A 24,610-nucleotide genomic window follows, 5' to 3' on the forward strand; every position below is an offset into this window, starting at 1 on the left:
ATAAAAGGAGCTGTCAAACTGTGGCAGGGTGCACACGAGCACATCTCACCTCGCATTTTTTTTTTAGGTGACCTTTGAAAAACCACGTTAAACCATGGCCTCAAATACCTCACAGCAAGTTTTATTTATACATCCAAAAACAAAAGATCAAATTTCTCACACTATATACAGATATTACATACAGTGTTTGTACACATATTACATAATTTGTACACAAGAAAAATATACATAAAAATGTAAACCTTTGTATACAAAAAATACCTTAGACAAATTAAACAAGGACCAATAACAAAAGGTGACTAGATTAGCTCATCCTATCTTTAAAAACAGTAATACAGTACATTCAATGAGTATAGGAATTTGTCAGCCATCTCTGAATTCAAGCAGTTACATGTGCCTACGAGCCCTGTAAATTTTGTTCTACGTGGTTGTCGGGGAGAGTGAACCGGTGCAGCGACTAATCTCATGCTATGCAGGATACAGCAGTATTGTCTCGCTTATTTTCAAACACACTTTCACCCAAACCTGATTCTTCCTATTGACTTCTAGGGGGCGCTGTTTGCGTTACCGTGGTCTCTGAGAAGCCCAGCCGTCCCCGGTGGAGCTACAGGTTTACACTTTGAGACTGTGTTCTCTCTTTGGAAGGGGCGAGGCAGAACTGGGCCTTCTCACAGCTGGAAACGATGGTCCGGCACAGGCTCAGAGCGGCTAATGGTGGCGGCTGTTTGTGTAATGAGCATCCAAGCAGGGCAAAAAAAAAAAAAAGGCAAGACAGACATGGGACATATGAAACACCACCGGTCTCATCCACTCCTGTGCAAATCTAGGTTGAAAAAGTACGCCGATCTGTTCTTCTCCACCATCTGATGCATATAAATCCAATGTTTCTTACCACCAAGAAGCCAGTGACCATCGTCTAATCGTGATATTATTATTATTATTACTACTATTACGCTCTCACACAAAGGGTTGCAGCCCCATGCAATCTCAAGACTTCTTCCTGGAAGTTTAATAGCTATCAAAAATAAAACATATTCTCCATCAGAATTGAAAAAAAAAAAAAAGAAAGACAGCATACAAACAAACAAACATTGATCCCTCCAACAAAGACTTAACAATCATTTTGATAGCCATTAAAAGCAAGACTCATTCTACACAGACACAGGTTCCACTGAACACATTGCAAAGAACAATTTCAATCCATTGCTACTCAATAATTCACCAACAAACCCCAAGATAGAGACTGCTATTCTATATACCTAATACTCAACAATGTCTGATAATCTCTCAAATGTCTAATATATTACTTATCAAAAGCCGTGGTTGTACTGCTGTCGGGGTGGGGGTGGAGGCTCTTGCGTGGAAGAGCACTTTTTTTTTTTTTGCTATTTTTTTTTGTTTTTCAGACACCAGCTTTTCATCATAGGTCTTTAAAAAATGCTTTATAACTGAGTAAAAGAGACAGTGCTTTACTTCAGACGTGCAAAATACACCAATTGTGTTACATCTAGCTGATGGGTAAAAATGTCCAACACCAATTCACTGCGTAAGCCTCCTCCGGGTAGCCTGGCCTGTCGTATTAGTGCGAGCCCTGAAACTGAACTTTTGTTATATGAGACATGCAAGCCACTAAATACCATTGTACGTGTGGACCAGAGAGCACCTTTGAGAGTAGACACTTAAAAGTCCCTGGATTGTGCCATTACCATCGTCGCTGTAACACTGAAGCTAATTTAATCAGCCTTAAAAAAAATCCACTCAGAGAGAAGTTGGCCTGACCTGATCGCTCGCCTCTAAAGGCTCTGCGGGGAAACTGTTAAAGAGGCCAAAATATCTTCCTGATCCAGCCTGGATTCATCGAGTGAAGCTACATGTAATGAAACCAGCGAAATACCTCACGATGCCAGAGTTATGTTCATGTATTTATTGCTTTAAGATACTAGATTTATTCAACTTCAAGTGTCTACTAGGCCACTCAAGAGTCCCACAACCAATGGTGAGGTCAGAGATTTTTGACGTCTGAGCAAACCAATAAATGAGCACATATACACTATACACAATATAAAAACAGCTGTTTAAAAGTATTTTGGTAAATTCATATGACTGTGAAATTGACTCCGTAAGATTCTATATCATGATGACAGTTAAATAGCTTGAAACATAATGGATCACAAAAATCTCTTGTTCTTCAGAGGGTGACAGAAGCAGTGTATGAAACAGGTGGGTAACAAAAAAGAAGAAAAAAATGCAATGGCCGTTTGAGCAAGGCAGGGTGCAGCTGATCGTTTTAAGACAGGACTTGAACTGGCAAAGCAAACTAAACTGACCACTGACTGAGGCTTCTAGGAATTCTGAGCACTGTGACACAGATAATCTCTGCTTAGGTCCTTCTGCCAATTTTCACCCGTTTATTTCATCACAAAATCTGACTGTAACCCCCCACCCCACCATCCCACCCTGCTGACGAAACCACAAGGCATCGAACACGTGGACTCACACTGACTTAAAATCTCAGACACCGTCCGGCTACAGACGGAAGGAACAAAAATAGAGTAAAATCTGAAGCTGTGCAAATTCATTATCAATAGTGCACTATTACCACATTGCACACATGTAGCAGATGAACGGGGTGGTTAACGACTCAGTCAACTGGATTTTAAGTGACTGTGATTCCACAGACCGTCGTGCAGTAGCTGCGTGCCGCCTGCTCTCATTTACTTTGCGTGAAGGGTGGCGTGGCGCTGTTGGCACTTGCAGCGGTGGCACTAACTATAGAGAAGCCAGCAGGGGGCGCCGTGGAGCTGTGGCTGGGCTGCACGTCTTTTGGGATGCCACTGTGGGAGGCCAACTGATGGCCAAAGGCCGCGCTGAACTGAGGGAGCTGTTGCTTGGGCTGTGCGGAGGTCAAAAGATCGCGTGACGAAGATGGGAGCGAGGACGAGGGGGCGGGAGGAGTCGTTAGGCCAGTCAAGCCGCTCTGGGGCATCGCCGAGAGAGCAGCCATGGGCTGCAGCGTCACAGAGTGGGTGGTGGCGGGTGGAGTGGACAGGGAGGTGGATATGAGATGACTTTCTGATCTGATGAGACTGCCAAACTGTGTGGGGTCCGTGAGGGGGAGAGCGAGGTTGTTCCAAGTGGACCGGGGCGGTCCTGGAACCCCGCTCAGAGGGACTTCCAGGAGAAGAGGGGTGTCTGTCTGGAAAGAGCTGGTGTGGGGAGAAGATATGTGGTCACTGTATGGGGATGGCACATGCTCGCTGCTGTAGTGGCTGCCTTGGGGTGATGATGTGGGTGCGTCCGACTTGGCGAGAACGTGGGATGTGTGCGTCCTAGAAAACGTCCGCTCTGTTAAGGAGGTCTGAGTGAGCAGGGACGTGGTGGAGGGGGCCACTGTAGAAGAGGATGAGGTCAGATTGGAGCACGGCGCTTGGCTCTGGTTAACGGGCTGAGTTGGAGGTGAGGGGGGAAAGTGATCTCCAGTAGACTGCAGTAGATTGTCCTCCAGCTCAAGGCTGGTGAAGTTCTCGGGAGGGATGCGGCTGTTCAGCAGGTCTCCCATGCCCCCTGGTTGGACTGGACCAGGAAATACGGTCATGGCTCTGTGGTCCACTCCTTCTGTAGGGGCCAGGTCTCCCATGGAGGTTAGGCACACCAATGAGTCTGTGTAGGACCCCATAGCCTGCAGTGCACGTACCAACTCTTCAGCCTCCTCTGTGGTGGGCAGTAGCTCTCCGTTTTTACCTGCACAAACATTTGCAATGTTATAAAAATCACAGACTATGAGGAATCACACACATGAAATAAACAGCTGTACACAAAAATGAGCTGCAAGACAACCTTCAAACAAGTCAAAGTCCTGCAGGTCATCAGGTAGTCTGGGTAACACGTCTGAGAAATCTTCCTGGTTTAGCTCAAGGTCATTTGGAATGTCTGCTATGTCATTGGTGATATCATCAGGAAGCTCATCTGTACTTAGATCTGGAGTCGAAGGGCTCCTGCAACAAAGGTTAGAGGAAAAGAATTCAACATGCTATTGTAGTGAAGAGGCTGTCCAGACATGTGTGACATGTGAGCTTGTCTTTCACTCTGAATATCCTACACCATTGAATTTCTAACAGCAGCAGAGAGACGCAGCTGTGGCACACCTGATGCTGGCCTGTGAGGGCATTGCTAGGCTCGTTAAAGGCATTCCCAGGTTCCCCTGCGGCAACGCTGGAGGGATAGGTTTTTGAGGCCTCCGCGGGCCTCTCCTCCTCTTCTTCTTATGCTTTTTGGTGAGCGCCGGTGGTTTGGTCTTTTTACGTGGCTTTCGCTGTTGCTGCTGCTGGTGCTGCACCCGTCGGTTTCCGTCCCCACGCAGGAAGTTATCCTGTGCAGAAGGAAAAGAACAGATAAAGCAAATCAGATTGAGACCCCCCCCAATCTTTGCGGCAATGGAAGTTTTTGATTGATCCCACAATTCCAACAGTGTTTACCCTTAAACACTGAACTCACCATCTTTTTGGCATGCTCTTCGCAGAGGGGTGTCTGGTGCGTGATATCAAACACGGGGATGGAGCACTGCTGACCATCTGCAAATTTGGCTGTGCAACTTGCAAAGAGCTGCTGGGAACGATTCAACAGAATGTCTACAGAGAACAGTTAAGGAAAAAAAAAAAAAAAAAAAAACCCGCAATGCACTCAACAGAGACCATGTGAACAACATACTCCAGCACAGGTGCAAACCAGCTGTGCATAAGAGCGGCGGGGCAAAGGATACGCTGAAAGCAGTGTCGAGTGAAGGGCAGAGCTCTGTTGTGGCAGGGCTGGCCCTTTGTGCTGCCAGTGCAGGTCCCCGTGTCTGTGCTCTGCTGCGTTGGTGGAGCCACACTGCAGACACAAACACATCCAGGAATAAGCAAACACTGACAAACCAACATTTTTTATGTCGGGTTCATTGAAAGTTACATTCTTAAAGTTGAAATAAATAAGGTTCATGAGTGGTTTAACCGAGGTAAGGCCTACTAGCCATACTGTCAAACATAGCTTGACTTAAACAAAAGCAATGGCTGTGAGAATACCTCGATGAGCTGCAAGAGGCACCACTCAACTCCTGAATCAGCTGGCCTGCACATCTGGGGTTTTTACTGGCAGCGTGCAGCAAGGCTTTGCGGAAGGCATAGCGGTATCTCTTCTGCCGGATACGCACCCTCTCCTGTCTGCACATGTGCTTGTACTTCTCCTGGAGGTACGAGCAAAGCCTAAACAGTCGCGTCCTCCGAGAGGAGCCGTCATCCTCTTCCAGCCTACAAGGGGAACGAATGACAATCATCATTATGAGAAGTTACACGCTATACAACAGGGGTTGAGGATTAAGATACCAACCCATTCTGCGGCCTCCATGAGCTCTGAAAAGGAGAAAAACGCTCTGCCATGTCTTCTTCTACTTCATCATCATCATCTGCACTGTCCTCCGACCAGTCCAATCCTGGAAGAGACCGTGTTAGGGCAGCTCATCTATCTACTTATATCTACCTTTAAACAATCTTTCACAGTCATTATAAGAATCCACATGAATTCATAAACTATAAAAAGTTTGATTACCTAGATGAGGAAAGAGGTCTCCATGCTCCTGTTGTCTCTTGGCACAGAGCTGCACCAAATGTTGCAACCTGGCAAGGCGGCTGGCAGAAGGTGAGAAGGCAGTGGGACGCATGACGACCACATGCCGCTGATTGTTGCTGCCACTGTCCTTGCAAGCGGCAGGCAAGTGAGTAGCAGTCAAAGGCATTTTCCTGCTGAGCGATGGCCCAGAATGTTGCACTGGACTGGGTGCTGCATTGACAGGCAGCCCCGGAGGCAGAAAGTTGACCGTCTGAGGTGGTGGTGGATTGCATAATAAACCCTGCTGCTGTCCTGGGATGATGAAGGAAGTCGTGTTGGAGTGCTGGAGCTTCTGGAGAAGACCTGGCTGTTGCCGTGGAAGATGACTGTTGAGTGGTGAGGAAGGGTAGATGCGGGGGACAGGGGAAGGACTAAAGTGCTCAGGTGGTGTTTGGAAGAGGTCTGTGTCATGGCAGAGTTTCTGGTTAAGCACCAGGCGACTCTGTATTTTCTTCTTGATGGCGTTACTCTTCCGAGGAGTGCCCACCTCCTCGCCATCTGTGTCATCCTCATAAAAGGCAAAAGGGTCCAGGCCTTCCCCGTCAGGGAGGGGTAACAGGCGTGTTAAGGGGGGAGATGGTGGTAGTTCATCTAGACCATTTGGGGCTTTCAGAGCTAGAGAGGGCACGGTAATATTGAGAGCCACTGACTCCAGGTGAGCAGCCCGTGAGCGCATTTCCTCTAAAGCATCGTGTTTCTTTTTCCGCTCCTTTTTGGGGATAAAGCCGAGAACCTGCAGGTGGCTGTTACAGTATCTGCAAAACAGGAACATATCCTCAGTACACCCTGCAAACCCATGACTGATTGGCTCTGTAAATCAAAGCAGAATCAATCATACATACCGGCGGTCCTCAGACTTGGGGATGGGGTTGGTACACCGCTGGCTGTTGTACTTGGCCACATACTCGCATTGCTTGAAGGGAGCAGTCTTATCCTCCAGAACGTGCCGGATACAAAAAGCATAGCCATTGAGTCTGCGCTGTTTGCAGAGCTTTGGGCTGTACGAGCACAACGGCTTATTGTCTATCTCTGAGAAGTGTATGTGTTTGCCTTCATACATCACGTGACTCTTGTCCTTGACAACATCAGCTGATGGGATAAAGGAAAGGAAAAAAAAACAAACCAGTAATTACATCACAAGCACAGTGAGGAGGTAACTATGCATTCACATGCCGGATTAAGAGGCAGAGCAAAAGCAACATCTTCCACAACAGGTAATACTTTCCTAATATTAGGTAATCAATCACAAAAAAGCTGCATTGTTTTAGCAGTAATTATTAAGTGTTACATTGAAACAAATAAAAATAATCTGCTTCATCATGAAACTACTATGAGTGTGTGCTGTGATTAATAAACTCAAATTTAAATAGTTGAGAAAATTACAGTGTTAGCCATTTCCATCCGGACATTCCTGTTAGGCCCTTTAATTTTCGGCTTCAAGCTCTCTCATTGTGAAACAGGTGGCACAAAGTACTTGATTTTACTCCACTGTTCATTTATTACGAGATAATACAATGGAAGTAAAACAGTGGGTTTGTCCGACAATGTCAAAAGCTCCAAAGCATTTACCTGACTGTGCATTAGCACGGTCAGGCTAAAAAATATACTCACTATAAAAATACTTTATTTTTTGACTCGATAACAAAAAATAGACTGCTCTTTTTAAAACAGTGTACTGAACTCTTCATAACAAACACACCGCGTAGCATATACCTTGACATGCTTAATTATCGTATGGCTCAGCTACTACTTTAAACTTTGTAGGGGTTTTTAAGTTGGTGTTGATAGTGGCACAGCTCTTACAGCTAAAGTGTTCACTGAACACACGTTAACATGTTGTAAACCTGTCCTTTACGTCAGCATAAGTTACATTAACAACTTTAGTATAGGAGAACCGGGCAGGCAGCAAACAGAAAGTAATGTTAGTTACCGGGGAGCTAGCTTGCTACATTAGCTTGGAGCCGATAGACAGCTGTGAAACTTTATACTACGACAGAGTAAATATATCCAAGTACAACAACTACCTCAGGCCTAATTAAAAAAAATATAACTTTATCCATCTTGAATCCAAAATATATAGTATCAAGACGGCCAAATGCGGAAAGGCATATTCGCTTGTTAGCTTACAAAGCTAAAAACACAAATTAGTAGGCGGTAGCTAACCAGGAAACGGAAACATAAGCAAATAGCAATACTATAAAGGTTTATTTGCAGTTTAATTTATTTAGAAAAAGGTTAAAAATATAATACACTATTAATAAATAATCTCACCTAGTAATGAGATTTTACATTTTATAAACATGAAACATTTATGGTCAAATACTTTCAAACAAAGGGTATACATACGAGGCGTATGGCCTGTCCCCGAAGGCCTCCATAACAATCGATATGAATTATAACAATCACCCTTACATAATGTGAAATTAGCAGGCCACATCGCTTAAAAATGTAAACATCTCCTTAATTTCCACATCTGCTTTAGGCACCAACTCATTTCGGTACATCACAAGCTTTTACATGAAATATGTCACGAATAAGAGGCCTTTTAGCTTCGATCGGACAGCGGCCTCTATTAAAACCACTGGCCGACTGAAGCCCGCGCAGAACGGTACACTTAGAAATCGAGGCCGGGGCTGTATACGATTTCGCTTACCTTGAATTGGTATGGGCTCTGTATGGTATTCGCTCCAGATAGACGGCCGAAATGTCTATTAGAATCAGCTAGGCTATTTGCGCATCGATATTGGAGATCGGTTAGTAACGGCGATCTTCACCGAGCTCGGTTGATCTTGAAATAAGGACGCATATAAATACAGGCTATCCAGAGCAAATTACAAGCAGTAGGTAGGCTGCTGTGGATTTTTGTTGGATCCACAGCGGACTCCTCACAGCACCACTACAGGCACTGCGGGGACATGACAACAGTCCGCTCAACAACAACAACCTCTCCTACCATATTGGAAATTCAACTTTATTAAAAGCTCCTTCAGTGCACAACTATCACGTTAATTTCTTTATGAAACACTTTGTGTGAAGGGCAGTGCCGTGTACTTGCCCCCCTTTTAAAACCACTGCGTGGAAGCAGACTAAATCAGGGGTGTCCAGCAAATTGTTAGTGAAATCCACCTGGACCACGACTATCATCCTCCATATGAATGAGTTATCAGCTCTGCTGCCACAGTGTTGCCGGCTTGTTCAGTAATGATGGACCACGTGCCAATAAAAATACCACAGCCGGTGAATAGAAAAGTTCAGGTGGAAGTCATTTCACACAGGAAAAGTGGAATTTACTGCATCAACACATTTTTTTTTTTCTTTTAAACAAAATGGCACAATCTTGAATGGAGGGTTAGACTTGCTAAAGGTGATTGGTTTATTAATATATATCACATTTACAAAGAGCTACACTTTTTAAATACTATTTATTTTAAATATGTCTAGGAAAATATATTGTCAGTTTTACAGAAAGACAAACAAAGATTTTTTAATCTTTGGTCACACCTACAAAAATGTGAGCACTGATGAAGGGAAAAAAAAACAAACTGTGAGGTGTGCATCTTTGAATACTTGGCAGATCTAAGATGACATTTTCACTCAGCCTACATCACTTAAGACACATTTCTGCAGGTATGTTTGCTCACATTATGAAACTTACTCTATAGTAGAATATCCAAGTCAAAACAAGTGCAAATACATTTCTAGGAAAGTGCAAATAAAGGAGTTGTGCGTATCGTCTAGGAACTGGATGGCTATCCATTTGTGCTTTAGCATATGGCTGGTTCATCCACAGCTTGTGCCCCCTCTGTGACGGCTTTCACACACTTCGCCATGGTTTGGGAGGCTCTGCTTATTGGATCTGTGGGTAAAGATTGAATTCTTAAATGTACCCTCAAATTACCGGCCAAAATTTATATCTATCACACACACACACACACACACACACACACACACACACACACACACACACACACACACACACACAGAGACCATTGAGATTAGACCATGTATAATGGTAAAAAGACCATTACTACATAATGTAGTGAATTATAACTTACAATTTTAATGCTAAAATATCAAAAATATTTAAACAAAAGTGTCAAATTAGAATCTAAAATTAAAACCTGCTGTAAATTACAAATTTGTAATCACAGCAGATTATTTTTGTATAAACTTGGCTATAAGCAGACAGCTTGTAATGGTAACTATACATTACAGAAAGTACATTTATAATTTTTTTCAAACAATAAAATCACTGCGCACACACACACAGAGTTACTAGCAGCTCCTCATTACTACTGATTTATTTATTTGGTTAAATTGGCTATTGTTATTTATTTATTTACTTTAGATGTTCTATCTGCAATGAAAAGTAATGTAAATTGCTGATTTTAATTCCTCCTTATGCCTTTTGCAAATTAACAACAGCCCGATTGCAATGCTCTGAAAAAAATCAAAATTGTCAGCAGGGTTCCGTTTCCTCTAACCATATACGTAATAATAATAATAATAATGATAATAATAAAATGAGTATTTATTTCAATCTAGGATAATGTCACTAATTCAAAACTATAAAAAAAGGGACATTTCAAGGATATTCCTGTATCAACATGAATAACTTAATAAAACCAAATCACTATATTCAATATACATCATTGATTTTGAATGTATGTTACATGAAAACACAACCATAATTTTTTTTAAATCTGTTTACATTTCCTAGGCTATACATTCAGTAGTTTTGCCATCTTTAACTGCAGATTAAAATCCTCTCTATATTAGCACAGCAACAAATACAGTAGCTTTTCGCTCAACTTTATATTTTCCATTTATCTGGGATTAATAACACTGTTATGAGGAAATGTTTGGCTTTATCTAATATCTATTTGTATTTATCAAATTCTTGTAACTTCACTGATCACTTCAGCAGGAACACAGTGCCTAAGTGTCCCTCCTTATGCTTTGAAAGACAGGCATTAGTATTACTACATTATTTTCTCTCTATGAAAAGAAAACAAACATTGTTCTAATTAACTGATGTACTTGATACACTTAGAGCACTTTGGAATGAAAACAAGATTAGACCTGCATTAGCCAGAGGAAAAAAAAAAGAAAAGAAAAAAAGACATGCACTGCTCAACTGGATTACTCGTGACCCACCTGTCATATAAAAGTCCTTCACAGTAAGCTGTGGAGGAACTAAAGGTTCAGTAAGGAGAGTCTGGTTCACTGCCTGCAATAGATAAGCCAGATATCATGCAGAACAGTGTGACATAAACAGAGATAAATTAACTGTACAAACCAACATTTAAATCCAGCTTTACATTTCCTCCCCCTCTATGATCACCTAAAAATAGAAATGCTAGAAGAAGATAACAGCTGACCTTAGATAGCTCATTAGCCTGCTTAAAATAGTTGGCCTCCTCTACGTCATCATATCGCACGAGATTTGGGGAAACCTCTGCCAGCCTATCACGCACTTCATCCAGAGTGTCATACGGCAGAGTCACTCCAGCAAGCTTAAAAGCGTATGAAAACAACACAGAGCATTTAGTCACATTTTATTTCCCTGAGCCTCGCATGTTTATGCTGTGCTCTGGTTCACCTCAGATAAGACTCTGATGATCTTCCAGTCCTCTCTGGCTGCGCCTGGAGGAGTCACTGCCACCTTGGTCTGCTGGGCACGACCTTCAGTGTTCACATACGTGCCACATTTCTCAGTGTATGCAGCTCCGGGAAGGATGATATCAGCCATTGGTGCACTGACATCGCCATGGTGACCTGGGCATTACGAAACAGAAAACTGGAATTAAGTAAAAACAAACTTATTGTTCCTCAACATGTATTCTTCAAGTCCCTAAGGGAATGGTTACCACTATTTTTCCAAACGTGCCCTCATTTGATTGTGCAAGTCTTGAACTGCTTCTAGTTAAACAGACTTTCTTGTCATTTTTAACGTGGAATTGAGCAACAGTTCTCCAGGCCTTCTGATTCAAGCCTCACCAGAAATGGTCTCTGTGGAAGGCTGACTGTCATTTTTAAGGAAGGGAAACTGGAAGAAGAGGCAAAGGTATGTCAAATTACAGCCGACAGCCAAAAAAAGAGGTTTGAATTATCCTTCAAGAAGCCTGGAGAACGATTCCTGAACTATACCTGAAGAAATTACAAGAAAGCTTGCCTAAGAGAGTTCAGGCTGTGTGGAAGAATAAAGTTGGTCATATTGTTTCCCTTAAATACTGCATATCCATGCATTTTTGCACCCAATTCCCATTTTTCTAGCAACATATGAAAAATATGAGGGGTAGATAAAGAGTGAAGGATGTTGTAGAGATACCATTTGGGCACTTAAGCCATTTAAATGTCTTTAAATAATTTAGTTTTCTGTCACACCTGTAAATAAAGAAAAACTTTTTCTTTATTCATACATCCACCTATTTTCTTAACCCTTATCCAATCCAGAGTTGTGGTGGGGCTGGCGCTTATCCCAGCTGCCATGGTGCGAGAGGCAAGGTGCACCCTGGAAAGTTTGCCAGTCTATCACAAGACTAACACAGAAAAACCCACAACCATTTACGCTTACATTGACAGCAAGGGCAAACTTTAAATCACAGAGTAACCTGATATGCATGCCTTTGAACTGTGGGAACATGGCAGATTATGTCGTGAGAAAAACACCTACACAGTGAGAAAAGGTCATGGGTTCAATTTTTGCTTTTCTGTGCCGGTGTTTGCATGACTCCACAGTGACCCGGAATTTTAAGGTTTTGCAAAAAGCTGACCTTGATAAATTATCAAGCTATTCTTAGGGAGATCTTGGCGAGTGATGGAGCCAGCATCAGCTCCAAGTAGGAACAGAACTTTGGGTGGGTTCTTCCTGATAGCATCCACTCCTGGCTTGTACCCCAGATCAAGTGCAGCTACTTGACTGGCAATCCTGATAAGATGAGGACAAAGGTTACACTCACTACAGTAAAAATTCCTTTTCAACATGGTATTGTTATTAAAAACTTTACTAATAATTTTTACAAGCATTTGACCTGTGAAGCACATTGAGAACCTTCCAGGTTTCCTCCACTCCACTGCTGACGCGAGCATTGTGAGCAATGGTTGACACAGCAGCCATTATCGCAGCCCCATCCTCTCTCTGCAGGCAACCGCTGCCAACTACAACAGCAGGATGCTTTGCTTTGGCCATGACCTGCAACAGAGAATAAAACACACAAAATTAGTGAGAGACATTCAAGTTGATTGATGACATTCAAAGAAAAGAAAGGTCAGTGTTACCTGGAAGAATGGGTGAGTTCCTGAAGCAATTTCTTCAAGGATCTTGGCTGATTCACCAAGATGCTCATATGTGTAACTAAGGTCCACCTCCTTTCCCACCAGAGCCACATGTAACTCATTGTGCAGCCAGCTATAGCAGAGACACCAATGTTTACACAGAAGAACAGACTTATGTTGTCAGATTTACAGTTTCCATTGTTAAACAGCCATGATTTACTTACCCCTTTCTGACCCGTGCATTAAGCAATGGAGCCTCATACCGTGGGTTAGTTCCAACTAAAAGTAGCAGGTCAGCTTCTTCAATCCCGGCAATTCCAGTGTTCAGAAGATAGTTTGAACGCAGGTCAGATCTAGAAAAGTCAGTTAGTAAAAGAGTTGGACGTGTGTGCATCAATGGCTTCAATTTTCATTTCTGGTATTCTTTTTACCCTGCTCCAGCCATGGGAAACGTCTCCTCAGTGCACAGGTTGTCACTATTCAAATGGTTCAGCAAGTCTTTCAGGGAAATGAGAGCCTCCGCATCGACCAAACCTCCAGCAATGGCAGCAATGTCCTTTCCTTCAACTCCTTGCAACTGTCAAACAAAAACGGTTGGTATTCAGGTATTCTGAATCAGTGTTTTAAATTGCTATCCAATGTTTTGATGAGCTTAGTTACTGTAATTCAATTAAGAATTTCGTACTGCTCCAGCAACTCGAGTCAGCGCATCTTCCCAGGATGTGGGAACCAACTGCCCAGACTCATTTTTCACCATTGGCTGAGTAAGCCTCTGTCTCTTAAGCCCATCATAAGCAAACCTGCCAAGTTCGAGCAAAAAGCAGTTCAGCAATAATGTAAACACCAAGCACAAGTCTATGTCTATGATGCAAAGTTTGGGTGATGTGAAATGAACCTGGTTTTGTCTGAGATCCATTCCTCATTAATATCTTCATGAAGGCGAGGCAGAATCCTCATCACCTCGCCGCCGCGAGTGCTCACCACGATGTTACTACCCACAGCATCAAGTACGTCAATCGATTCAGTCTTCCTGCAAAAAAACCAAAAACAACCAACAACAACAAAAAAAGAGAGAATACATAAGTCTCAAAATAATTAGTTGAAACCCTAAATAGCTACACAAGATGTAGAGCATAATCTAAAAACCTGGTCTCCCATGGGCGGGCAGTGAAAGCATACGGTTTAGAGGTCAGGGCTCCCACTGGGCATATATCAATAATATTCCCAGATAATTCCGACATGAACATCTTTTCCACGTAAGTCCCAATCTGCAGATCGTTGCCTCTGCCAGTGGTGCCCAGCTCTTCCACGCCTGCAATCTCACTGGCAAAGCTAAAAGAGGAAAAGAATATATGCATTTTAATATTTCACATGAACACGGCAACTCGACTTGTTTAAATATTAAAGCATGACTCACCGCACACAACGAGTGCACTGAATACAGCGAGTCATAATAGTTTTGATGAGGGGGCCAATGTTTTTATCTTCCACGGCTCTTTTGCCCTCTGTGAAGCGGCTTCTGTCGCTGCCAAACTGCATGGACTGATCCTTTACACGAGATTTCACTCAGTTTTAGTAATTAATCAATAATTTCTAAATTCAAAATTCAAAATATCTGTTTTACACATAATAAAGACTATAATGAGCAGATCTAGAGTGGTGGTGATCATCTATAATTTACCTGTAGGTCACATTCACCTCCTTGATCACAAATAGGACAATCTAATGGGTGGTTAGCCAGTAGGAACTCCATCACCCCCTCTCTGTGAAATTTTTAATAAAAGATTACTTTCATGTGGGAGAATCCCAACAAACCAAGTTAAAGAACAACAAATAAAAGTGACCAAATTTCACCGTAAACTTTACAAAACAGATAAGTGACGTTTAATTAACAGGTTGAAGGTACCTGGCCCTCCGTGTCTTGTCAGAATTGGTTAAAATGTTCCAGCCTTTTATGACAGGCATAGCACAAGCTGCCACCGGCTAGATAATAAATGAAAAAAGATGACATGATAATTAAAGTAGGCATACTTTTATCTCTGCAAGACTGGGCAGAGAAACAAAACACAAAGAGACATTTGTGGCTTTCTAGAGTTGAAACGTAGCACACAGGAATCATAAAAAAAAAAGTACCTTAGGAACTTTTTCTATCTCCACAAGACACATGCGGCAGTTTCCAGCAACTGACAAGCGCTCATGGTAGCAGAAGCGGGGAATCTGCATGCCTGCCTTCTCACATGCCTGTGACAGAAAACAACTGCAGGGTTATACTGAATACTCGTACAGTGCTGTGAAAAAGTATCTGCCACTTTCCTGATTTTTTTGCATATTTGTCACACTTGTATGTTTCAAATTTTAATATTAGACAAAGATGACCCGAGTAAAAAGAAAATGTATTCTCCAGTTGATCATTTCATTTATCAAGGGGCAAAAGCTCTCTATCGGTTACGTCACCTTTCGCAGCAAGCATTTGTAATAACTAGCAATGAGTCTCTCACATCACTGTGGAGGAATTTTGGCCCACTCTTCTTAGCGGAATTGTTTTTATTCAGCCACGTTGGAGGGAAACCATGCCAAAGCATTTCTATCAGATTTAAAGCAAGACTTTTGACTTGGCCACTTCAAAAACTTCATTTTGTTCTGTTTTTCAGCCACACAACAGTGGATTGAAGGTTTGTCCTGTTGTATAACCCAAGTGTGCATGAACCTCAGAGTACAATGTGATGACTGGACATTCTCCTCAAGATGTTCTGGTAGAGAGCAGAATTCATGCTTCCATCAATGACAGCAAGTCGTCCAGATTGTGAAACAGCAAAGCAGCCCCAAACCAGGACACTACCACTACCATGTCTAAATGCCAGTGTGATGTTCTTTTTTTTAAAAAGTGCTATTATTTTTACAGCAGATGTAATAGGATGCATGATCTTGGGGATCATCAAGATATTTTTTTGGCAAACGTAATATGAGGGAAAGGCTTTGTAACACTTTCCAGACTGATTGATGTCAGTAATTGTTAGTCAGATATCTATTCATATTAATGTACAGAATTCACCTGCTTGCTGCTACTACTGCACATTCACCCAGTGTATGTATATATATATATATATATATATATATATATATATATATAATGTTCTTCCTCTACACCCCCCCCCCCCAATTTTTGCACATGTCGAGGAGCGTGTCAGGCTACATTTCACTGTGTGTTATACTTGTATAACTATGCATGTGACAAATAATAAAGAACCTAGAACCTAGAACCTAATTTTGTTTCTCAGCTGTTTATTGAGATGTAGTATGATGTGTTGCATTTTGAGATCCTTAAGCCTGCTGTACTTTGTCTATTTAAGTGATTCTTTGACTAAACAAGTCTTACAGTCATCAGGCCTGGGTGTGGCTAAAGAAACTGAGCTCAGTTTTCCAAAACATGTGGTTAATTACAGTTAATTTATGAATTAACAGCTTGATAAATGTGAGTGACAATTAAACACTGCATTTTCTATTTACTCAGGTTACCTTTGTCTATTAAAAATTGTTGGACAATATGAAACATGTAAGTGTGAAAAATATGCAATACATTTTCACGGCATTGCATATCTTAAAGTTTAGCCATTACCTGCAACACAGTTGTTCCTGGCTCCACCATAACAGGCTTCCCATCCACAAACACCTCCAGGAGGTTACTGGCTGCTGCTGCTGTTGCAGTGGATGCAGGGCGAACTTCGGGCACACACAGAACATTTTACTGCACAATATTCCCATATAATACATTATTCCCAATTCCCATAATATACACATTGCATCATTTAATATATGTATCATTTCGTGCTACAACAAATTCATTATGACAGTCTTTGGTTAAACTGTGCCAACAACAGCCCGGCACCAAATGTGGTACCTGGGAGCTCTATAATCCAGCCTATAATCCATTAATGGCGAAAGTAACAAGGGTGGCAAGCATTAAAACATTTAGTTCTTTGAGATGACTGACAAATAGTTTAACTATGAAGCGATACAAATACAATGATGTCCTTAAACCTCATAAAAAATAAAAGAATTAAAAAAAAATGTTACCATTGTGAGTCACAGCCGTGCCTCCTTTGCTAATAGCTGCTGGAAAGAGACTGCGGGTCGCAACAGGCAAACGCAACATGCTGGAGGAGAGGCAGAATCACGACATCAGGTGTAAGGTGTACTGTTAGCTCCACTGAAAGGCTTCACAGGTTACCGCAACGCTTTTAGATGTGTAATGCGGATGTCTGACCTATAAACCGCTGCTAAATTAGCACTCATGCAGCTTCCAAAACAAAAACAGAAGTAAGCTAGCTAGCTGGTGCGTCACATTTGAAAACAACACGAATAGAGACTAAATTACAACGCTTAATATTCTGGAAGCCCAGAAAATGTTGGAAATGTTTCGAAATGCGGCACTAATTACAGTTAACGTTGCGCTGGCTAAATGTCTCCCAGGCTAACAATAATAACGGTGTTAGCTCGTGAAACTTAGCCTCGTATTATTAGACAGTGATGCCGCGCGAGGCGTTATTTTAACATTTTTGTGACGTTAAATTAAATTAATGTGCAGCTGATTGTTGCATTCAATCAGACGTCACGCGGTCCGCTACAAACACGTAAACGTAACAACCGCAAACTAAAGCCCTGCAAGCTAATAATGTCACTGTATTCAATGCTAATGAATCATTTTTTAAAAATTGTTTGTTGTGACCGGTTACTTACCTTGTCTATGTCTGTCCTCAGGAGACCGCCTGCGCCGCAGATTGCGCACCGTCCATTCTGCTGCGTCACGGATTAAGTAATCCTGTAATCCAAACAGCAGGGCCACTAAACAGTGTCTGAGATAATAGTATAAAAATTCAACAACAGTACGAAGTGATGTAAACCTCTCCTTAGCAGATATCCATCTTATCTACAGCTGTTTGTCTCTGATGTGGCTCAGTGACAATAACAGTCTTTTTTCCCTCCCTAACCAACCCCTAAAGTCTAGTCTCAGTATTATACATACACCTGGATAAGCACATTTATGTAGAGAAAAGAAAGTATCTGTGGGGTCAAAGGTCGTCTGCAATTGAAGTGAAATCGATTGGAAAAGATTGAAAGAATTGTTAGCTTCCTGTCCATATATTCCCACAGATATAAAACAGCATCCTTCCAGTCAGGGTGGTGACAGTGATGTAATACTTACAAATCAGGGTTCACCCTAAATGGAAAAAAAAAGAAAGAAGAAAAAACAGGAATGGCTGAATTTGTAAGCAGACCCTCGGGGAAATGAATAGTGAATGCATGTCTGGACCTTTGTTGATGGCGTGCAAACTATGTAGGACTGCAGGAAATCTTGTCTGAGTCTACATAAAACATCAAATTCTTCTCTTAGTTCTTATCAAATCACATAAAATAAGACACTAAAGCACAGTCAGGTTCAGAAGAACAGATTTATTAAGATATATATCTTTAAAATATATTAGAATAAACATGTTCATACAGTTTTTAACCAGCATAAACATCCGTAAGATACATTAATACATTATTCTAGCAGCTCATATGGCAATATAAAACCAAAAATAATGCTATGTTGCAAAGGAGACTACAGTCAAAAAGGACTATTTTTGTCATCCATAAGAACCAAAGCAGTACTTACAAGATGGCTTGATTGAAAAGTTTGAAATACAGACAAAGTGGCTAAATGTCACATAAATATGTGTAGTCATAGTTGCAAGGTCTAATATTTCATGATTTATGTTGTAAAATATTAATAGCAGTCATCCATCACCGTTTTCCACTGGCCAAGGAGGCATGTTGAAATTACTTGATTATTGTAAGGAGCAGTCCAACCATCAAGCAGACGTTTTACCAGTCGGTAACTCGTGCATGACCATTAAAATCTTCAAGCAGGGACTTCCTGGTGTGTTTGTTTTGCAATTTATTTGAATGATTAGAAACTAAAATAATTGCAGATAGATTTTCTGTTGATCAGCTTAATGGTTTTGATTTCATCTAGCCAGTTTCTCTGCAGATAACTAGGTTTATGCAAAGTAGATGGAAAGATATTGAATCTGTGTTTATGTTCCATTTTCCATTATCCATGAAGAGTAATTGTCAGTTGAAGTTGGCGTGACTCTGCCCAAATAAAACATAGGAAAAATCTTAACAACTCTAATAACCCTCTACATTTATGCTAAAGTAATACTTAACCACTTCTTCTTTTTTTAAATGGAGAGCTTCACAAGTCTGGGGATAGTAGCAATCAGATTGTTGATGATGCCACGTGCTCACCGTGAACACCATTCTCATAAACTCCTGCCACAGATTCGATCTCAGTGACAGAGATCGACTGGCTGAACTCTCTAAGTGAATTCTTGGTTATGTCCAGACAGGCTTGCTTGATGATATTGCGCACTTTTTTAGTCAGGAACATGTACAGCAGGGGATTTACACAACTGTTAAAAAAGCCCAAGCTCGTGGCGAGAGGAAAGCCAGTTTTCAGTAAATTGTGTAAGTAAGGTGAGGAATGTATGGTTAACTCCATCAGGCTGAAAGTATGAAAAGGTGTCCAGCACAAAAAGAAGGCGAGGATTACTGCAGTGACTGTTTTGGAGAAGCTAGACAACTGAACCGAACTCCCAGATTGTTTCATTTTCACTATCAGAAGTATACCCGTCACGCTTATAGCAGTCAGCGGTAAAAGAAAGCCCACAGTGGTGCGGATAATCACTATCGTGATGTGTCTCATGGCTGCTATATGAGGGTCGTGTGTGTGGAAGTTGTTGAAGCACACCACCTTGTCGCCCAAGGTCATCGTGTCACGAAAGATTAGAGCGGGACTGCTCAAGATGGCGGCTAGCCCCCAAATACAACCACATGCGAACCAAGCTCGGTTTACGGTGCGATACTTCTGACACCAGTTAAGATGGACGACAGAAATGTATCTATCTATACTGAGCACTGTGAGAAACAGCACACTGGCATACATGTTCATCACAGACACAAAGGAGTTAATCTTACACATAGCCACACCGAACTCCCAGTGGAAGTCCCGCATAATGTAATCAATGAAGAACGGCAGGAAGAGCACAAATACAAAATCGGCTATGGCAAGATTGAGCAACCACACGCTGTTGACTCTCTTTTTGCATTTAAATGCCATCACCCAAATAACAGCTCCATTGCCGATCACACCAAGCATGAAAGAGATTATGTAGATAACTACAGAGAAAATGTGCATAGGTTCTGTCTGACTGTGCTCAACCCTAATATCGTCAATGTCACCATAATCTAGGTCGTAACTGTACGTGTAGTTATAGTCATCAGTGGAATCATTCATGGCTGCAGGGATGGCACGGCTGGAACTTTGTCTGCTGAATATATCTGTGAGGGAAAAAAAATCATAATGGGATGAATTCCTGTAAGTTGACCTGCAAGCAAAGCATTCAGCTTTCAACACATGTTCTCACCTCAAATTCTTTGTGACTTTGCCAGGAAGTTATCATAGAAGAACCAGATATCTGCCTTGTCTCTCCTTTCCGGTCAATTAGTTCCTATGTTGAAGTTAGATCTGGGTGTGTCATGAGAAAGCATGGAACATTATGTCAACATCATTTAAATCAACAACTGGACAGTGAGACGCTTCACCCGTCAGGCAGAAAGAATCCTTTGTAACTCACTGTAAACAAAATGCAACAATACTGTTTGACATACACTGTTTCGGGAACAATTCATGATTCCATGTTTCAACTTTATCAGGGACATGCACATATAAGCTACTTAGCATTATCACCAAGGTCAGAATAAGGCAGCAAATTAACCCTGAATCAGTAAGCACAGGCAAATACTCATATTTTTTCTTTTTTGGGACTAGAAAAAATATGAGTATTCGATGTAGCCCTTTAGTAAATTTATTGAAAGTATTAGAGTAACTGATTTAAAAAGAAATATATTTAAAAAAAAAAAATAAGACCGTGATTATATGGGCAAAGTGCTGTGCGTAAAATCAGTTGCATTAAGAAGAAGAAAAGTACAACCCTTCATAATTAGAAGACCAAACAATGCTAAACTAATTTCAGTTAAGAATACAGTAGAATAATGAGCGGTCAGTATGAATTAAGATTAAGTAAAGCACTGAAAGCAGATTGCAAAACAGCTCCAACCTGCTTCATCTCAATACCGATCCCAGTAAACCGTTACGACTTATGAGCTGGACAAAATAACCAGCCTGCAAATACGAAGCGTCAGTCTCTAACAAAATTAGTGCCACATACACACTATTGGCACACTGGAAAGAAAAGAAACATAGACTTGGTTTTTGTTTTGTTTTTTCCTTTAGAATTTAAAGGTGGATCGCTTACCAAAGAGCGCAGCCCTCCGCGTTTGGGTCTAAACACCAGCTCCTCCCGGGTGATAATGTCACAGCTCCCGCTGTCTTAGCCTTTTAGCTCCGTTATGCTGGGCCTTGTTCTGAACTTCCCACTAGTCTGCATCAACTCTTTCCATCCAGACTAAACGCGGAGCAGAGTGTTAGGGGGTTACACAGTGGGTGCGCCTGTTTGACGCGTGAAAGAGGGAAGAAAAGTTATTGGTCAGTGCTCTGAAAGTTGAATGCGGCCATTCAGCAAAACTGGGGCTGTTCTTCCTAACTGCAGAGCGAACCAGGAACGCAAGCTTCCCCCCATCAGGGGATAGACGGAAAAGTTACGAATGTTGCAAATTTTATTTTATCATTGATTGATTTTTTCTCTCTCGCAAACACACCGTGGAAGCTTGCATAGAAAAGGGTTCCGGGCTGTCGGCAGCTTCTTCCTTCTGCTTTTAATTTGCAGACTTGTCGGGTTTTTTTTTTAAATTCCAGTTAAGGGGAAAAACAGGGAGACAGAAAGCTAGAAAAAATGTGCAAGGCCAGAATTTTCTTTTTATAAAATCAAGCTTGATTTGCAAAAGCCAGATTTTGAGCCCTACACTATGACGTGTGTCACTGTAGATCCATGAAAATCTACACCTACATGCAATCATAAATCTGTGCAGCTGTAATGCCTTTCATTAGCTGCTTCCCGGTACACACCCACATGTACATATACACAGTGTGGACAGCACAAGCTGACATAACTCAGCTGCTCCTCGTTTTAGTTTGTTTCCTGATGAAAGCTTCTCCGGCAACACAACAAACATTCAGTTCAACATTCAGTTGTTCAAAGTATGCAACACATGCTCTGTAAAGTGAGCATTCTCATAGCCAAGTTGAAATTCAGGCAAAGCACAAGTTTAAAAGTTAAGGTACACTCAGAAAAATTCAGCAATTAAAAAAAAACTTGAACTAATTGAATTACATGTACAGTTTCCATGTAAATTTGTTTCAGAAGTACAATGTAAAATGTTACTTTTAATGGAATCTGGTCAAATTAAACGTACTTGATTGGTATACATTCAGTTAACAGCAAACAATAAACAATAAAAATGATTAATAGTGGCGTAATTTGTCCTCATAGGGTTTTAATGGAGTTATTACGTAGTTAGACCAGTTAAATGTAACATATAATGTTTTATTTTTCTGTGTAATACATTAAAGGACCTTAACCCATCATATTTTCCACACTAAGATGAAATGCATTTATGTGTGATGGATGGCTAACTACACACATTCTCTGTTCAATCATCACAACTTTACTTTATGCTTCAAACTTGCTTTACTTGCTCTGGGGAATGGAAGTGGAAGTAAATATGTGCTGCAACAATGTCTGATGTAATTACAGAGGGGGAAACAGGCTGTTTACATACATAAATACAGCCGGCATGTGTGTCTAAATCGAAAATTATAGAGAAAAATAGACACATTTCTGTGTTACAGTCTGTAATCAGTGGTGCCACAATATTCTCTGTGGGTTGAGATGTTGAAACACATTGCACTTATGGCTACGCTCCAATTAGTAAGGTCATCACATTTCTCTATCAGCCGTCCAGCACAAAACATGCTGTCACATCACAATCTGAAACCTCTTTACGAGTCAAATCGTCAAATAACTCTTTCTATCCTATCATTAATAAGATTTAACTGGCAGGGAGTTCATACTACCACTACTGCTTGCTCATCACCGTTTGTTTCATCAGATATTCACACAGTTTCATATTAATCTTAAGCTCAAAGTGAACATGTCGCTTCACTGTGGACTATGCAGTCCTGATGGGGGAGCTGTCACATCCTACAACAGCTCTGTTTCCACCAAATTATGGAGGCTAACAATCAAACCTTACCGTTACATCATCCAGTGATATTCATACATGGGCACTGTCACACACTCATGTCGTTTCACACAGACTTTTATGGAAACTTATAAGAGCTGTCGTCATTACTGACGCACACTTCTGTTCAGTTTCATGTTTCAATTCCTTATTTTCCAAGAAATTCTTGAAAATGCTGATCATTTACATCACTCATGCTGAAATTTACAAGCACTCATGCTTGTTTTTGTCAGATCGGTGGCCAAAATAGGCTTACCAAAAATTACTGTACAAATTTTTTAAACATAGGATGGATGAAAAACATTTAGCAGCAGCTCACCTGAACAAAACTCCTGTTTTTTGTTTACATTTAGAATGTTTTCAGAGGTATATGTTACATACTTCACATCAATAAAATGTCAGTATGAAAAATAAGTATGTAGATTTGTCCTGCTTTTATAGCTGGGATCCATAACCGGACATCCTAAAATAGAAGCTTGCCTGTTATACTGTATGGTCCTTTTTTGTATGGTGTACATAATAAAATTAGTGATGCTCTGATCCATTAGTGCTCTTCAAGAGCAAGACCTTGTTTTTCTTTTCTTTCTTTTTTTTACAATGGCTCACTATCATAGTGAACTGAGACACATGCGCATGTCCTCTGTCTATTAGGACATGAACAGGGCATATACAGCCACGTGAAAAAGAAAGTTTTCACAGGACTCTCTGCAGTCCCGTGAAAAACTAAGTACACCTCAGTATCTTGTAGAACCACTTTTAGCAGCAATGACTTGATATAATTGTTTTCTGTATGTGTTTATCGGTCTGGCATATTGTTGTGGAGGAATTTTGCCTCACTCTTCTTTGCAGCACTTAAGCTCCTTGAGGTTTGTGGGCTTTTGTTTATGCAAAATTATCTTAAGATACCACCACAGCGTTTCAGTGGGGTTGATGTCTGCACCTTGACTGGGCCACTTTGGCACTTTGAATCTTGTCTTTTTCAGCCATTCTGTTGTAGATTTGCTGCTGTACATGGGATCAATGTCCTGCTGATTGACCCAGTTTCAGCCAAACTTTAGCTGTCAGACTGATGGCCTCCACTTGTCAGTCCAAAGGTAATCACAGGTCTTCCAGAAGTCTTGTGGTTTGTTTAGATGCAACGTTGGTAACCTAAGCTGACATGTTGTTTTTAGAGAGAAGATGCTTTCTACCTGTCATGCGAACTGAGGACTGTAGGATCTGAGATGTGAGCACTGCATGGTCTGACCTTGGGAAAAAATTTGACACGTGACACCTTTGCGCACAACTGGATGCTCCGAACCAGCAAACTGTTACAGTTTTAGTAGAAGTGCTTACACTTTCTGATGATCTTTTAATGTGGTTTATTTGATCACCAGCACCTGGCTGCTGCGTTACGTCTGAATTTCAATGGGGTCAGTAAGGGTGTACTTCATATTTTCTGAAA

At 41.3% G+C, this 24,610-nt stretch overlaps 3 protein-coding genes across 3 annotated transcripts; all 3 read right to left on the reverse strand.

Moving 5' to 3' along the window:
* Positions 1 to 105: 105 nt before the first annotated feature.
* On the reverse strand, positions 106 to 8,906 carry ino80da (INO80 complex subunit Da). The gene is made up of 10 exons (XM_086267803.1): positions 8,297 to 8,906; positions 6,486 to 6,732; positions 5,584 to 6,398; positions 5,365 to 5,467; positions 5,061 to 5,285; positions 4,760 to 4,869; positions 4,495 to 4,628; positions 4,146 to 4,369; positions 3,838 to 3,995; positions 106 to 3,741 (listed from the first exon to the last, which is right to left on the reverse strand). Exons 2-10 carry the CDS (start codon positions 6,701 to 6,703, stop codon positions 2,711 to 2,713), a joined length of 3,018 nt encoding a protein of 1,005 aa, XP_086123929.1. The 5' UTR covers positions 6,704 to 6,732; positions 8,297 to 8,906; the 3' UTR covers positions 106 to 2,710.
* Positions 8,907 to 9,046: 140 nt separating this feature from the next.
* LOC147311549 (NADH-ubiquinone oxidoreductase 75 kDa subunit, mitochondrial-like) lies at positions 9,047 to 17,876 on the reverse strand. Its single transcript, XM_086267804.1, has 19 exons — positions 17,659 to 17,876; positions 16,996 to 17,075; positions 16,538 to 16,641; positions 15,055 to 15,162; positions 14,828 to 14,904; positions 14,603 to 14,684; positions 14,339 to 14,469; positions 14,068 to 14,253; positions 13,817 to 13,951; positions 13,607 to 13,721; positions 13,353 to 13,498; positions 13,146 to 13,274; positions 12,925 to 13,054; positions 12,678 to 12,838; positions 12,420 to 12,574; positions 11,246 to 11,421; positions 11,025 to 11,159; positions 10,801 to 10,873; positions 9,047 to 9,499 (listed from the first exon to the last, which is right to left on the reverse strand). Exons 2-19 carry the CDS (start codon positions 17,072 to 17,074, stop codon positions 9,408 to 9,410), a joined length of 2,214 nt encoding a protein of 737 aa, XP_086123930.1. The 5' UTR covers position 17,075; positions 17,659 to 17,876; the 3' UTR covers positions 9,047 to 9,407.
* Positions 17,877 to 18,352: 476 nt separating this feature from the next.
* cmklr2 (chemerin chemokine-like receptor 2) lies at positions 18,353 to 21,545 on the reverse strand. Its single transcript, XM_086267805.1, has 3 exons — positions 21,282 to 21,545; positions 20,391 to 20,491; positions 18,353 to 20,304 (listed from the first exon to the last, which is right to left on the reverse strand). The coding sequence occupies exon 3, from the start codon at positions 20,258 to 20,260 to the stop codon at positions 19,184 to 19,186; it is 1,077 nt and encodes a 358-aa protein (XP_086123931.1). The 5' UTR covers positions 20,261 to 20,304; positions 20,391 to 20,491; positions 21,282 to 21,545; the 3' UTR covers positions 18,353 to 19,183.
* Positions 21,546 to 24,610: the final 3,065 nt, after the last annotated feature.

Source organism: Aulonocara sp. 'chitande type north' Nkhata Bay, linkage group LG16 (genome assembly GCF_057382095.1).
Source record: "Aulonocara sp. 'chitande type north' Nkhata Bay isolate Kocher_YH1m ecotype deep benthic linkage group LG16, A_spYH_male_GT1.1, whole genome shotgun sequence".
Lineage (NCBI taxonomy): Eukaryota > Metazoa > Chordata > Actinopteri > Cichliformes > Cichlidae > Aulonocara > Aulonocara sp. 'chitande type north' Nkhata Bay.

Excerpts from the sequence above, each read along its gene's own strand:
- ino80da (XM_086267803.1), bottom strand. The coding sequence starts at position 6,703 with ATGTATGAAGGCAAACACATACACTTCTCAGAGATAGACAATAAGCCG. Across the intron at positions 4,870-5,060 it reads GCCTCTTGCAGCTCATCGAG|TGTGGCTCCACCAACGCAGC; the intron begins GTATTCTCACAG and ends TTGTGTCTGCAG. Across the intron at positions 4,629-4,759 it reads CACTCGACACTGCTTTCAGC|ACATTCTGTTGAATCGTTCC; the intron begins GTATCCTTTGCC and ends TGTTCTCTGTAG.
- cmklr2 (XM_086267805.1), bottom strand. The coding sequence starts at position 20,260 with ATGAATGATTCCACTGATGACTATAACTACACGTACAGTTACGACCTA.
- LOC147311549 (XM_086267804.1), bottom strand. The coding sequence starts at position 17,074 with ATGTTGCGTTTGCCTGTTGCGACCCGCAGTCTCTTTCCAGCAGCTATT. Across the intron at positions 16,642-16,995 it reads CACGGCTGTGACTCACAATG|TTCGCCCTGCATCCACTGCA; the intron begins GTAACATTTTTT and ends GTGTGCCCGAAG. Across the intron at positions 10,874-11,024 it reads AGGCTAATGAGCTATCTAAG|GCAGTGAACCAGACTCTCCT; the intron begins GTCAGCTGTTAT and ends TATCTATTGCAG.